Below are 15,718 nucleotides of genomic sequence, written 5' to 3' on the forward strand. Positions count from 1 at the left end.
AATAGAAGAGACCGAAAACGTTGAACTCCGTAGAAGGCTTTGACGAAACTGCCTCATTGTGCCTTTAAAACGGCGACAGCTGATTTTGCAGTCATGTTGGGTTTGTTCTGGTATAGTATGTGCTGACCGCAAACTACGAACTTATACAGGCAAGCCCCCCTCCCCCCCAAAAAGTAAATAAAATGCATAGAGGTTCAGGAGTGGAATTTCAGATGCTTTGGGACCCCAGCTTAAGTTTCTAGGGAGAAACGAAGAGTTGGGGAATTGTTTATAAAACTGGTTGGCGTGCTTTTCTGCATTTGCAAATATAGCGGCTGATAAGAATGACAGTCATGACAGCATTTTTTATTATCACCCCCAAATATTCTCTAAAATACTTCTGCACAAAAAGAGTTATAATAGTAAGAAAAACAGTATGGTAGTGTGAGAATTTCTTTCCAAAAAGATGTAAGAAATTCAATATTTTGTATTTAAACATTTTCCTGCTTTTTTTTTCACTTGTTAGGAAGCACAGGTTCAAGGATTTTGGAGCTTGAAGACCATAGGGATTAATAAGTTCAAGTTCCTCACCTTGCAGTTAAAGGAAAAAAATAAAAACTTAAAATCAAGTTAGTTTAAGGCTCATTGCTGCAGAGTTTTAACTACAACAGAAGTTGATTTCCTGGGGAAACTTGTGAACATTATGGATACTTCCAGAAAAATGCATAGAGAAACACAGCATTGCGTAAAATTTTAGTGGGTTCACTCACAGATACCGCCCCCCTCCCCCAATCCTCATCCATGAACTTTCTTGGATCCCCAGGTTAAGAGCCTCAGAACAATACTCAAGTCACTTAATTATGCCACCGTATGTTACCAACCACCAGCTCTGGGGTGTGCTGTGCTTTCAGCACTGGACATTTTTGGAAACAGCCCTTGCATCTGCCTAATTTAGTTTTCTTTTGCAATGCTTAAGAGTATTTTTATAATTACATATTTCATTCTTTAACACATTTAAAATCTTTTATATAACTATAAAGTGTGAATTTAATTATTCACTCATTTACCATAGAGTGTTTACTATGTGCCATGGATTTTGCTAAACATTTGCCTCCTAATTCTCACAACAGCTGGGAGAGTGAGTTATAAATGCTTATGGAGTGGTTACAATAGGCCAGGCACTGTTCTCACTGTTTAACACTGAATTTAATTCTCATTATACTAAGCGGTAGATAATAGTCAATGGTTTTACATTTTTCAAACCAGAGAGAAGTTAAGTAAACTTACCCACTGTTGTACGTTTGAAATGAGTAGTGGAACTGAAGTTTGAGTCCATCATGATTCTTTAGACCTCGATTATACTGTCTGTACTTAAACCTCCATACCCAAATATATAAGATGCTGTGGAGATAAACACGTGAATAAGCAGTGACCGGAGCATCTATTCTAGAAAGCAAAAACAGACATGTGCACAAATGTTAAATGTTAAAATTAAAACCTGTAGGATCCCGTAGGAAAGGATGCTTCAGGAAGGGTAATCTGAAAGATCATAGTAGTGGCAGTAGCATTTAAGCTGAGTCCTAAATGCATCCAGCTTTTGGGAGATAGAAGGAGACATTTAGAGTTAAGGCTGCAGTATGAGTACCTTACTCATTTTGGTATTCCACAGTGCCTAGTACAATCTCTCATTCAAAGTAGGCACTAAAATCTTGGGAGAAAATACAGCGGGAGCTCTTGACTGTGCTTTTTGAACTGAGATTTTGCATTGAGGGTATGTAGAGTTATACTGGGGTTGCTCAGTCCCCTGGACCACCTTCCTGAAGCATCACTTTTGCTCAGTAATCAAGCATTTAAAACATTTTTAATGGTAAAATATACATAGTTTATAAGTGTACAGTTTCCTCATTTACTAGAGGAAAAAGCCTCCACCGTGGTTCCTGGCATATAATAGACACATCATGTTTGCTGACTCTGAAGAGACCAGAAAAAAAGAGTTAACATTTGTGATGATAATTAATGGGACAAAATTCAGAAATGGGTGAAGTAAGAGGTCCTGCTTCAGCAAGGTATGTGAAGATGATGGTTTGAAAGTAGCAAGTTTGAGATGGAGAAGAAGGTAAGACAGTGGAAACATTTTTGTGACTATTGTAGAGAAGAGCCGGAGAACTCGGATCTTTTAAAGGAAAGTAAGAGGTTGTTGCCAAAAGTGAGGGAGGCCTGTATAGAAGTCAGAGTAAGGTTCGAAGCAGTCAGTGACCCAGATTTGATAGAGATCCAGAACGATGAATAAAAGCCTTGTGAGGTGTTTGCTTTGTCTCAGGAAATTATCTCTGCGGAAATTATCTAGCAGTCTTCATTTGTGTAGAAAAGTAACGTTAAATTTCTGTCCCATTCATGAACATCATGGAAGATCGCAAAAATAAAAATTTGATAACTCAACTTGCCAAATAAACTTTTACATTGTGTGTAAAACCTGTTGAAGGAGAAATATATTTTAAATCAGTCTTCCTCAGATCTGCTTCCAAGAGAAAATTAAGCCATCATTATATATAATGAGTCAACTCTTCTCCTAGAAAGGTATCCTTGGGAGAATTGAGAAAGTAGTTATTCAGATCATTTTCTTTCTGTGGCTTAGATGAGGAATCCAGGTTGAAAAAGGCTGTTTTAAACTATTAGTATTTTATGACTCGGGAGAGTATTTTAGCTTCGGTTCAAAATTGTAATTTCCGTTTGGTTCTTGTAACTTAAATACATTAAAACATTATAAATATTCCCATTTGGCTCCAAAGCCCTTCATGGACATGGATATAACCCCTATTGATCCCACATTACATTGCCTAGCATTTACTAATATTATTGCCAAAATAAATCTAATACTTTTCTCTGAAGAACTCAATTTTTTAAAAAAATAATTGAGGTATAATTGACATATGACATTATATTAGTTTTAGGTGTCCAATATAATGATTTGATATTTGTGTATATTGTGAAACAATCACCACAATAAGTCTAAACACCTGTCACCATACATAGTTAGAAAAATGTGTTTTTTCTTGCAATGAAAACATTTAAGATCTACTCTCTTAGCAACTGTCAAATATGCAACACTGTATTATTAACTACTGTGCTGTACATTACATCTCCATGACCTACTTATTTTATAACTGGAAGTTTGTACCGTTTGACCCCCTTCACCCATTTCTCCCTCCTCCACACTCCACCTCTGGGAGTTACCAATCTGTTCTCAGTATCTGTGAGCCAGGTTTTTGTGTTTTGTTTTTTGGGGGCTTTTTCATATACATCAACCAAAACAATATATCACAACATATTGAGGGCTGAAGCAGATATGGGAAAACAAATGTCTTCTATTAAGTCAGAATTTAAAGAGTTTTGCAAAAATGTGAAACATTGCTACTCTTCTCACTAAATTTCTTTTGAAACTATAGTTCGTTTTCATAACAATATCTTACTTAAGTTAACATGTAATGGGTTTAGTTCATTTTTGAAAATGAATGAATACACAAATATTTTAACGTCTCAATTTTAATTTTTAGCATGGTAAATATTAATAAATATAATCTACCTAAAAAGAAGCTTTTTAGTGTCCTCAAAAATTAAGAGTAAAGGTGTCCTAAGACCGAAAAGTTTGACAAGTGCTGCTACAAATTAAAATTTTTTAAATACTCATATTTTTTGTATATATGAGTGAATAAGTAGGTGCTTTAGACTTCAAATTGTGTCTGTAATTTGGCAAAGTAAAAACTGAATTGTTTTGTAGGCATGTTAATGGACTGTTTTTAGTTAAGATCTCAAGCATGTTTTATTTGGCATAGCAATTTAATATTTGTTTTTTATGTTTGTCCTTAGCCTCTGCGACTCGATATCAAGAGAAAGCTAACTGCTCGATCTGATCGAGTTAAGAGTGTGGATTTGCATCCTACAGAGCCGTGGATGTTGGCGAGTCTTTACAATGGCAGTGTGTGTGTTTGGAATCATGAAACACAGGTAGGAAATTTTAAAGACTTTATTAGAAATACTATCTTAATCTGTTTACAATGAAAGAGAAGAAATATAACAGTTCAGTAGTATATGCGTACTGCTTTCTTAAATAAATTGGTACGAAGTATTTTTAATAAAGGTAAACTAACATTTATGAGGGTAGAGCTTGTGGGAGAAACTGTCTGGGCTCATTATATCCAATATTTAAGTGTTAAGTTCTGAGATAGGTAGTATTAGCTCTGCTTTGAAATTAAGGAAACTGGTACCAATATAAGATCACTTGCTCTAGATGAAAGTATTTAATGGTACTTAATTTTCCATTCAGTGAGTATTCTAACCATCTCAAGAATGGGATTTTTACTTTTATTAAATTTTCCCCAAGTGCTCACTGTAATGCATGATGCAGGTAACTTTCAGTCAGCCATACAAATTATAGATTATATCAGAGAGAGATTTGTAGTCAGCTTTTCATTACACATGAGAATGTGCCTTTTACAGATTATTTCCCTTAAATGCTTTCATCTGAGTATATAATAGGTCTTTCAGCTTAGTTTGTCTTATCTTTTCCCATCTTTGTTGGCCATCCTTAATCTTTGTCTTTCAAAGTACAGAACATATCATACAGCTTTGAGTCTATTTATACAGTAATTATCCCCAACATCCAAGGTTAAGTTCTTAAAATCCAGATAAAATTCACATTTGAGGGACTTAAGATGGCAAAAATAGGCCTTAGGGAACCAAGTTCAGGAGTAAACCTAAAAACACCCTTACAGCTTATATCACTCTAATGACACAGTAAGGACTACACAGTCAGCCAAGTCCCACCAGTGACATTTTATTCACATTAACACTTTGTTCTCTGCTATATCCCAGTGCCTATGACATTACCTGACACACAGTAAGGGCTCAGTAATTATTTGTTGACCTAGTGAATAATAAACTTTCCTTTTATCAGTATATCACTAATTCAGAATTTCTGTCCTGCGACTTTAAATCTTTATCTTGTGAATTCCTTTTGCCTTGATGCGGAGAGTATGCTTGTTAACTGCTTTTGTGTGTGTTGGGGGGGGGGGGCGGGGGGAGGATCTACTCTCTCCATGTGTTTAAAACCTTTCAGATTTTATGCTTATCAGATGCACTGGTACCTGCTCCACCCCCACCGTGCTTCCTGATGCTTCCGGGAGTCCGCACTGTCAGCTCCATTTAACCATTTCTCAGCTCTGTCATTTCACTATAGTTGTGCTCTAAAGCCCGGCTGTACTTCCCTTATCTTTCTCCAGGCTTTACTGTAACAACTCTGCTTTATCTGGGTTATCTACTTTGCTTCGTTTCTCTTTCTGTACCCTTCTGTGCCCTCCTGCAGGGCCACCTACTTCCCCTTTCATAGTTCATCTCATTGGTAAGTTTTTGTTTAATTTCCTTCTTTCCTTCAAAAATGGGGATTTTATGAGAACAGGGATTATCCTAGTGTTAATTCCCATTGTTATTCCAATTGGGTACCTGGCAGACAGGCTCATAGTAGATACTCAGTAAGTTTTTGTTGAATGGTTGATCTATTTTTGGTTCTCCCTGCTTTTCCTCCTCTTTTTATCACCAACAGAAGTTACTTGCCACTCGTGTATTGAGAGCAAAATTCTTGAAAGAGCCAAAAAGGTTTTTGGAAGTAAATTCAAATGTACTTGAATTTCAAATAAGGAGATATTATACTCTTTGAGGTGATGGGTGCAGCAGTTAAAAAATCAGTATGTTATATATACAATGGAATATTTCTCAGTCATGAAAAGCAACGAAACTGAGGTATTTGTAGTGAGGTGGATGGACCTAGAGTCTGTCGTATAGAGTGAAGTAAGTCAGAAAGAGAAAATCAAATACCGTACACTAACGCATATATATGGAAGCTAAAGAATTGGTACTGATGAACCTAGTGGCAGGGCAGGAATAAAGACACAGTTATGGAGAATGGACTTGAGGACACAGTTGGGGAAGGGGAGGCTGGGACGAAGTGAGAGAGTAGCATTGACATATATACGCTACCAAATGTAAAATAGATAGCTAGTGGGAAACTGCTGTATAGTTTCCCTGCTAATTAAATGATGTGGGCAAGCCTTTTAACCATGTTGAGGCTCGGTTTACTTACCTAAATGAAGATGATATGTTGCCTTCTTTACTTCGCAGGATTGTCAGAAGGATTAAATCAAATTGATAAAATTGTGTACGAGACCTATAAGGCTCCATACAAGTGTTTCTTTATTTTCTTACATTTTGCTGCTGGTTTACATGTTGAGTGTGTAGCATTTCCTCCTGTTTAGCTTGTTTAGCTTCTGGAGTGGGAAGACCATCCCTTAGGTCATTTGTATCAGCCACAGCACTTAATGTGGACCTGAAACATGACTGTTAGTTCCGTACTGCTTTATTTTTTATTGCTGAGCAGATCCCTGAATTTGTTGGCTCCTCACGAGCTTTCGTGGATTTGCCTGTCACCTTATAGGTTGCATGTTCTACCTGTTTGCAGTGTCTGTATCACAGTCAGCTGCTAGTGGTTGTGCAGGTTGGAGCTTATGTCCCCACTTATTCAGCCTTTGACTGAAGAATCTTTGAAGTCTTGCTCAGGAAGCCAGAGTGGGCTCAACAGTTCTTGTGAACCAGTCCCTATTTTTAAATTTGGTGCACATGGTTAATCAATCAGAATATGCTCTTTTCGTTATTCTCTTGTACAGAAAGAGAGATTGAAAAATGATAGTTTGATTTACAGAATTTAAAAGAACAAAGCATCAAAGTGGGAGGACAAAGAGACGCATTCATCCCTGCTTCTTTTAGCAGGGTCTCCTAGTTTTCCACCTTTATCCTGTGTATATAATTCTATTCTGAGCAGCTTTAAGGGACATCTGAATCACTGTGTTCTCGTACTTCACTAAAAGGAAACGGCATCTGTATGGAAGCATATTGCTGAAGTGTACAAAAGAATTGTATCTTGTTTATGTTTATTGTACAAGTTTATGGGTTTAATTTTTAGAAGGAGAAAACTAGGGGCTAATTCATTCAACAAATACTTATTACACATTCATTGTTTTTCAGCCGCTGTTCTAGGCTCTAGGTATACAGTGGTGAACAAGATTCCTGCCCTCAGGGGGCTTAGCAGGAAAGATTAACGTTAAACACGTATTTGTGAAGGTGCTATGTTGTGAAAGTGGAGCATAAGGTCCTCTGGGTGGGTTTTCAGGCGGAGGGAACATGAGCAAAGGTAAGGCACTGGGAGTAGCCAAGGATGAAGCTGGAGCACAGAGGATGGGGAACTTCATCTTGTTGACATTTGCTTTCTTTTGTCATTTATAAGTATTTGCACTTTGAATCTGTTAAAGAAAAGATCTTTGGTCTCTTTTTTCATTTGACTGTTGCACTTTTATATTTTAGCCTGAGAACATTTTATGATTAGTTGTGATATAAAAAATCGGATGTTTTAAATATAACAGGATAGATTTTTCAATTATTTTCTCATGACTCAAAGTGTATATTCTTGTGAAATTTTTAAGACACTGGTGAAAACATTTGAAGTATGTGATCTTCCTGTTCGAGCTGCCAAGTTTGTTGCGAGGAAGAATTGGGCTGTGACGGGGGCGGTAAGTAATTCCCTGCGCTTCTAACCCATCTGTGAACCTGTCAGTGGCTGCTTTGCCGGCGAGTCGCAGAGCTTTGACTCTTGCTTTGTTTTTTTAATTAGTGCATTGTTTTGGAACCTGGGCTTTATACCCTGAGCCTATAATATACTTTTTTGTGCAATTTACTTCATAACAGTAACGATGGTGCTAAACTTTCCATTTCTAGGATGACATGCAGATTAGAGTGTTCAACTACAACACTCTGGAGAGAGTTCATATGTTTGAAGCTCATTCAGACTACATTCGCTGTATTGCTGTTCATCCAACCCAGCCTTTCATTCTAACTAGCAGCGGTAAGAGATGACCCCTTTTGGTCATGTGCATCTCTTTGAGTAATTCATTTTCATTCAGTGAGACATGCAATTCTTTTACTGCTGTTACAAGCAGAGTTCTAATTCCAAGCAGCCTTTGAACTATTTAAATCCATTAACATGCTATCAGTGCTGCTTACTTTTGTATTTCAATGAATATCAGCTCTACTTAGGATTTGTATAGCAGTTGCTCCAGCTCCCGTCAGGGAAGACCTGAAGGTCTAGATGCTGAAAAGTCTGCTGAACAGAAAGCTAATTTACATGCTGATTGAGTGAGTTCTTGGCAGATTGCCATATAACCTAGTCAATTTTATCTTTATACTCAGACTAGTTTGCTCCTTGGTGTTATGTATAAAACAGTGGCGCTTTTGGAAGGCACTGAAGTGGTAATAGCTCTTTGAAACATTTTGAATTTAGAGATTGAGAAGTAACTCAAAACTTTTTTTTTTTAACCAATCTTGTATTAAAAGAGAAATGCTTATTTCTGAAATAGTCATTGCCATCATTATTCTTTCATACTTAGACTCTAATCAGACTTGTTCCTCTTTCATCATTCTGTAAAGCCCACTGAGTCTGTCTTAAATTTTTTCCCATGAAATTTGTATATTTGCTATTAGCAATCCCTCTCTTTTATCTCCACTCTTTAGAGAGTTAAATTTATTCTTAGAATAAATAAGCATATTGAAAATTCCGATTCTGTTTCTTTAAGACATGGAATATATGATTTGTGTTAGATTTGCTGCCTTAAAAGGCACAGAGACTCTGCACCTTAGTTCCGAATGAAAGAAATAGAAATTGCAACTAACTGGAGACTTTCTTTTGGTCTAGATGACATGCTTATTAAACTCTGGGACTGGGATAAAAAATGGTCTTGCTCACAAGTGTTTGAAGGACACACCCATTATGTTATGCAGATTGTGATCAACCCCAAAGATAACAATCAGTTTGCCAGTGCTTCTTTGGACAGGACTATCAAGGTAGGATGTCCACTGTTGCTGTCAGTAATGATTGTTGGTGACATATAGTTGTGTCAGGTATTTTACTACTGGCTGCCCAGAAAGTTATTCCTGTCTGAGAAGTTTCTCTCAAAAGCTCATTTTGAAGCAAAATAGGACTTCTCATTTTGAACCAGAAGGGCATATTGCTGTTGAGAAGAGCAGTGTGGCAGCTCGGTGCTCTTAATGAAGGAGTGTTTTTCCATGTGGAAGCAATGTGATGTAAGACTTCTTAAACCTCTGCACACCCAGAATAAGAAAATGCCTGTATCTTCTCTAGGTCACTGTTTCCTCTCCTTTAGTATATTTGTTGTTGACTTCTGCTGATTATTAATCTGTTTTATATTTAAATGTCATCTGCCTCCATTCTTTTTCTTACTTCATTTCTCCATACTGCTTCCAGTTATCTTTCTAAAGCATGGATTCCATCTTGTCAGTTCCCAGTCTAAGGATAAAGTCCAAATCCCTTGGTGTGGAATACAAGCGTTTCCAAGACTAGTCTTAGCTAATGTTATGAGATATCTCCAGTCACCCTGGTCTACTCACCATTTTCTAGAGAAGCCCTGAATGTTCACAGAACCTTACCTAATTCAGCTGGTCCTTCTGCCTGCAGTATTCTTTATTCTGCCATTTTGATTTCTTTTCCTCTGGAGAATTAATTACTTATCTTTCAAGGCTTATTAGCACAGTTATTTACTCTGAGAAGCTCTCTTCAGACATTCATTTCACTTCTAGACAGAGCCAGTCATTTTCATCCCGTTCCTTCCATCGCTTTTTGCCTCTATTATGACCTTCATGTTGAATAATAATGACCGTGTCTCCAGAAATTTTTATCCCTGAAATGTTGCTGTTTGGGGCAGGAACTGTGTGTTACCCCCTCCCCCAAACAGACACACGTTAGCAAGCAGCACAGTGCCTTGCCTATACTAGATGCTTAGTACATGCTGCAGTGAGTGTAAATACATTCCTTTTCCCACTGTAGTATTTAAATTATTTCTATATGCATAGATTTAAAATATACATTACATAAACTTTTGCTTGCATGTATAGGCTTACATCTATATAACATTTTTATTAGTTTAACTTTTATAAAGTGTTATATGCTGTTTGTCTGACAATTTATTATTAAATGTTATATGTTGACTATCTTAGGACTTCGGCTTACTTTACTTTTTTTCCTTTCACTGGATTGTCCTTGCTTTTGACACAGGTTGAAACTTTGAAATTAGTTTTAAACTTTCTTCACTAAATTAGGTATATCTTGAAGACAAAAATTGTCTTATCTTTGGCTCCAGTAAAGTTCGTTTACACATCTTTATACTCCCCACAGGGCCTCCCATGTAGTAGGCCTACAAAATAAATATTTGTAAAGGTAAAGCTCAATACCAGTGCTGTAGTAATATTTGACTACTTTTCCATACTTTTAATTTTTTGACTAAGCAGTAGATTTCTCCTTTTAATACGTCCTACTAAGTAAGTCCACTTTCATTAGCTTTATATTAAATCTCTCATGAAGTCATTTCCTGCCCTTAAAGCAGTGTTTCTCAAGGTCAAGACACCTGGGGTGTCTGTTAAAAAAATCTAGATTCCTGGGCTTCATTGTAGATCCACTGAATCATAATCTCTAGGGATAAAGCCTGGAAATTGGCGTTTTTCAGAGAATGCTATAGTGATTCTGCCCCCCTGGAAATTCAAGTAAAGTGAGGAAAAACAAAAACAAGTGGGTGAAAAAATGAGCATTCTTCAGCACACACACACCCCGCCCCCGCCCACCCCCCACCCCGGCTTCGGCATTTATATGACCTGTCAGGGGTGTGGTGGAGCTGCCTTCTGAAAAGTAAGGCCCCATATTGACTGGCAGATGCTGTTGCTCTCTGAAGGTGTGGCAGCTGGGCTCCTCGTCACCAAACTTCACTCTGGAGGGACATGAAAAAGGTGTGAACTGCATTGATTACTACAGTGGGGGCGACAAACCATACCTCATTTCAGGTGCAGATGACCGTCTTGTGAAAATATGGGACTATCAGGTACAGTTTTTTCATAACTTATTTGCCATATATTAGATATGCTTCTTACTATTTCTTACAGGACAGTTAAAACTTGGTTTGTTGAACTCTGTTTATAGCATAATAACTCAAGGCATCAGAATTTGCACCTAAACTGTGGTCTCAGACTTTCATTTATATTTGAAAACTAGCAGACAAATGAATAATGTCATGACATCACCATGGTACAATCATTTTGCCACAAAGACTCTTGTAAACCTAGGTATGTTACTACACTTTTTTTTTTTTTTTTTTTTTTGCGGTACGCGGGACTCTCACTGTTGTGGCCTCTCCCGTTGCGGAGCACAAGCTCCGGATGTGCAGGCTCAGCGGCCATGGCTCACGGGCCCAGCCGCTCCGCGGCATGTGGGATCCTCCTGGACCGGGGCATGAACCCGTGTCCCCTGCATCAGCAGGCAGATTCTCAACCACTGCACCACCAGCGAAGCCCTGTTACTACACTTTTTATCTCCAAGAGTATGTTAAATTTTTATTTTTTTGTTTCTCACATCAAAATTTCAATAAACAGTTAATAAAATGAGGCCTAGAAACCAGTTGTACTGAGATACTCAAATTTGTGTTTAAATACAGGATAAAAATATTAAAGACATTATCTTAGGAATTTGAGGGAATGATACTTAGATGAAGACCACATCTTTTGGGGGTGTGTTGTGTTTTCTTCTTTAAATGTGATAGTTACATTTACATTTGCCTGTACTATCAAATAATTAGAGAAAATGTGTACACAGTAAGATGGTTCTATTTCAAAAATCTCTGTATTGAATACTGTTAAGATGTCATAACCACTCTTATTTATTATGTATCTGTGCACTGGGAGAATTAAGGATGAGTTATTGTTTGCCACTAATAAAAGTGTTTTCTGTGTACTGATTACAGAATAAAACATGTGTACAGACACTGGAGGGACACGCCCAAAATGTGTCTTGTGCCAGTTTTCATCCTGAGCTGCCAATTATCATCACAGGTTCAGAAGATGGTAAGTTAGAAATGAATATTTATTCCTGTGTTTAATATCATTACTAAGTGGATATTTAAGCTGGCTAGTGCCCTGCATTTTCATTGGAAGTTTCAAAGGATTTTGATATTTTTATTTTAAGCTATAAAAGAGTAAAGGGGCATTATTATCAGCATCATTCTAATGTGTTTTGACTCTGTTACTTAAATAAGTGGACACCCAGAAGTGCTAGAGAAAAGCTGAGAAAGCCTGTGCTTTGGAGTCTAAAAGCCCGGGGTCAAATTCAGCCTCTGCCACTTCATAGATGTGTGGTTTGGGTACATTATGAAATGGGCATAGATATATCTGCCTAATAGGTTACAGTGAAAGGATGTGAAGAAATCATGTATAGAAAGCATCTGGCACATAGTGGGCACTGTACCCAGGAATCCTGTTATTATTTCACACTTAAGATCACATTTCTTAGTTTTAGTTTCTTATAAATTTTCTATTATTTATTTATGTTGCTTTATAAAATCACAGACTATAGATCAAGCAATTAAGCTGTCAGGAAGTGTGTTCTGTTTGAATATAAAGACTTCCATGTGGCTGGTTCACCTGACAGTTCATTCTTGGATGTTCAAATCAAAAGGGCATATTCACGTGGTTCTTTTCAGGAACCGTGCGTATTTGGCATTCAAGCACCTATCGCCTTGAGAGCACATTGAATTATGGCATGGAGAGGGTATGGTGTGTGGCCAGCCTGCGAGGGTCCAACAACGTTGCTTTGGGCTATGATGAAGGGAGCATCATTGTGAAGGTAATCTCTCATTATACTGTCTCTGAATAGATGGACATAGGGGAAGCAGTTATCTTCCAAGTCACCAGTTTTGTTAAACTGGCATTTCCGTCCTTAAGCTCAAGAGATTAGCACCGGAGATTTAAAGTGGAAGAAAGGAGCCCTCCATTAAATGAAAATAGAAAATGTTTATTTTGTCGTGGTTTTATTTTGTTTTCCTTCTCATTGCTAAGAGTCGTTTATCATTCCTCCAGCTTGGTCGGGAGGAACCTGCCATGTCCATGGATGCCAATGGAAAGATAATTTGGGCCAAACATTCAGAAGTCCAGCAGGCCAACCTAAAAGCAATGGGAGATGCTGAAATTAAAGATGGAGAAAGATTGCCACTGGCAGTAAAGGATATGGGCAGTTGTGAAATATACCCTCAGACTATCCAGCACAATCCTAATGGGCGGTAAGCCACCACCAAAATCTCTCTCTGGGCTTCTGTGTATGTTTGCATATCCACAGCATATCCCACCCCTGCCCTTTGGTGGGCACTACTCATTGAGCCTTTGCCGTGGCCTCACAGTCCTCAACACAGCAGCAGGCAGCCATGCTTCTGATCGGGTTGGCATGCAAGGTGAAGCACAGTTGCCTTCCTGCCCTTACCCCACCACGCAGTTTTGAACAGTTGAATAGTTTTGTGTTGACTCTTTATTTCAAATGTGTTGGTATGTGTCCTTCCGCTCCTTCAAAGCATAGAATCATGTGTTATCCTGAGACTTAGTAGGTGCTGACTCATTGCTCTTAAGAAGAAGAGTTGTGAGACCTTTGTCTTTTGAAAAAATTTGGGGACTGTTAATAATTCTGCTGCTTCTCTGTAATTTGAATCGTCAGCTCTGTTTCTCCCTTAAGATTTGTAAAGCACTGAACATCTTGTGAGAGGAGAGTTTCTAGTACAATAAGTTTAAACCTGTGAGTTTTAAAAATTATTTTACAGTAGATCTTGGCATTTTATAATGCTGTCCTGAGTATTAAAAAAGACAGAGTATATAAACCAAGTATGCTGCCTAGTTCAGTAAATGGTATCCATAATTACTTGTAATAAAATTTTCATACGAAGGTTAAGAACGCATTGCATTTCTCCCCCTTAATATCATAAAATGTTTCTTGCTGAAGTTTTACATTTCACCTTTGGCAGTCTAATAACAGCCAATATGTCTATTGAGAAAATTTTGACTATGCAACATTCTTTTTTTCTTATATTTAAATGTTAAAATATCCTGTTTATTTTGATAAATTTAACAGTCATTAAAAACTGGGGTAAGATATCTTTATTCATTTGAATGATCAGCTTTAAAATGAAGATAGCCTTGCAACAAGATAGTGCCTTCCTATGGTGTAAATGCAGTGAGCAAACTGCCAAGCATCTTGGTGCTCAACAGGTGCTCGTTGAATTAGGGGAATCTTCCCCTGTGTGCCTCCACCCTTTCTCATCTTCCTGACCCTTTGTTTATAAGAGAGGCCACTGCAGTAACATTTTCAGTAGTAACCCCCTCTTCATAATCTGCTTTTGATTTGTTGGGTGGAATATTTATGTCTAGCTCCACATTCAGAGAAATATATAACTTTAAAAGATAATGGGTTCATTTGTAACAGTCAACTGAAATAACGTTTGTTATTAGAAATATTTCACCATAAAGATGAATCATTGTTACTTAACTTTTACATGTCATTGGTCCTCTGTACTTCCCTCCCTGGGTTCTATAATTTCTAGGTTTGTTGTGGTGTGTGGTGATGGCGAATATATCATCTACACAGCAATGGCACTGAGAAACAAGAGCTTTGGGTCTGCCCAGGAGTTTGCGTGGGCCCACGATTCTTCAGAGTAAGTTTTGGCTGCGTCATATCCGGCTTGTCCTCATTGCCAATGTGTGTTCTCTGCGCAGCTGTATTAAAGAGGTTTGCAAGGCTCAGTGTAGGCTGTGCTTCACCATGTTAAAGAACAGTTCTCACCAGAGCTGTGTTGGAAGATTGGACAGGGGCAGCTGTGCAGCCTGACCTGCCTCTGCCTTTTCTGTGTTCAGTATTGAGCTGGCTCACTCAATCTGATATAATAATCACATTAAACCGGGGACCCAGCACCTATTTCCTTGGTGGAGCCCATGGCAGGGCCTGGTACTTATGGGCTGAAGGCAAAGTAGGCCCTCAAATCAAGACCATGGCAGGCCCTCCCCAGGACCTGGCATCCTGAGCTGCAGCTGCCCTTTTCTGAGCTACTGGGGAGAGATGCTAAATTCTGATGTAATCTTGATGAAAACCTCAATGAATCTTTTTTTTTTAATATCTTTATTGGAGTATAACTGATTTACGATGTTATGTTGGTTTCTACTGTACAACAAAGTGAATCAGCTATATGTATCCATATACATATCCCCTCCCTCCCTCCCCTCATATCTCCATATCCCCTCCCTCTTGAGCCTCCCTCCCACCCTCCCTGTCCCACCCCTCTAGGTTGTCACAAAGCATCAAACTGAATCCCTGTGCTATGCAGCAGCTTCCCACTAGCTAGCTATTTTACATTTGGTAGTGTATATATGTCAGTGCTACTCGCTCACTTCATCCCAGCTTCCCCTCCCCACTGTGTCCTCAAGTCAGTTCTCTACGTCTGCGTCTTTATTCCTGCCCTGCTATTGCAGGTCTGTTTACAATAGCCAGGACATGGAAGCAGCCTAAGTGTCTATCAACAGATGAGTGGATAAAGAAGGTGTGGCACGTATATACAATGGAATATTACTCAGTCATAAAAAGAAATGAAATTGAGTTATTTGTAGTGGATGGACCTAGAGTCTGTCATACAGAGTGAAGTAAGTCAGAAAGAGAAAAACAAATACTGTATGCTAACACATATATATGGAATCTTTAAAAAAAATTAAAAGGTTCTGATGAACCTAGGGGCAGGACAGGAATAAAGACACAGATGTAGAGAGTGGACTT

At 38.1% G+C, this 15,718-nt stretch overlaps 1 protein-coding gene across 2 annotated transcripts in view; it reads left to right on the forward strand.

The window, feature by feature from the left end:
- Nucleotides 1-15,718, forward strand: part of COPB2 (coat protein complex I subunit beta 2) — a 28,907-nt gene that overhangs the window by 474 nt on the left and 12,715 nt on the right. For both annotated transcript variants that reach the window (XM_007446978.1, XM_007446977.1), the window contains exons 2-10: nt 3,847-3,984; nt 7,509-7,595; nt 7,801-7,927; nt 8,774-8,922; nt 10,821-10,967; nt 11,883-11,982; nt 12,618-12,760; nt 12,994-13,193; nt 14,499-14,609. In XM_007446978.1, coding sequence (XP_007447040.1) covers nt 3,931-3,984; nt 7,509-7,595; nt 7,801-7,927; nt 8,774-8,922; nt 10,821-10,967; nt 11,883-11,982; nt 12,618-12,760; nt 12,994-13,193; nt 14,499-14,609 — 1,118 coding nt within the window. In that variant the 5' untranslated portion in view covers nt 3,847-3,930. The remainder of the gene's footprint in view (nt 1-3,846; nt 3,985-7,508; nt 7,596-7,800; nt 7,928-8,773; nt 8,923-10,820; nt 10,968-11,882; nt 11,983-12,617; nt 12,761-12,993; nt 13,194-14,498; nt 14,610-15,718) is intronic.

Source organism: Lipotes vexillifer, unplaced genomic scaffold (assembly GCF_000442215.2).
Source record: "Lipotes vexillifer unplaced genomic scaffold, Lipotes_vexillifer_v1.1 scaffold40, whole genome shotgun sequence".
Lineage (NCBI taxonomy): Eukaryota > Metazoa > Chordata > Mammalia > Artiodactyla > Lipotidae > Lipotes > Lipotes vexillifer.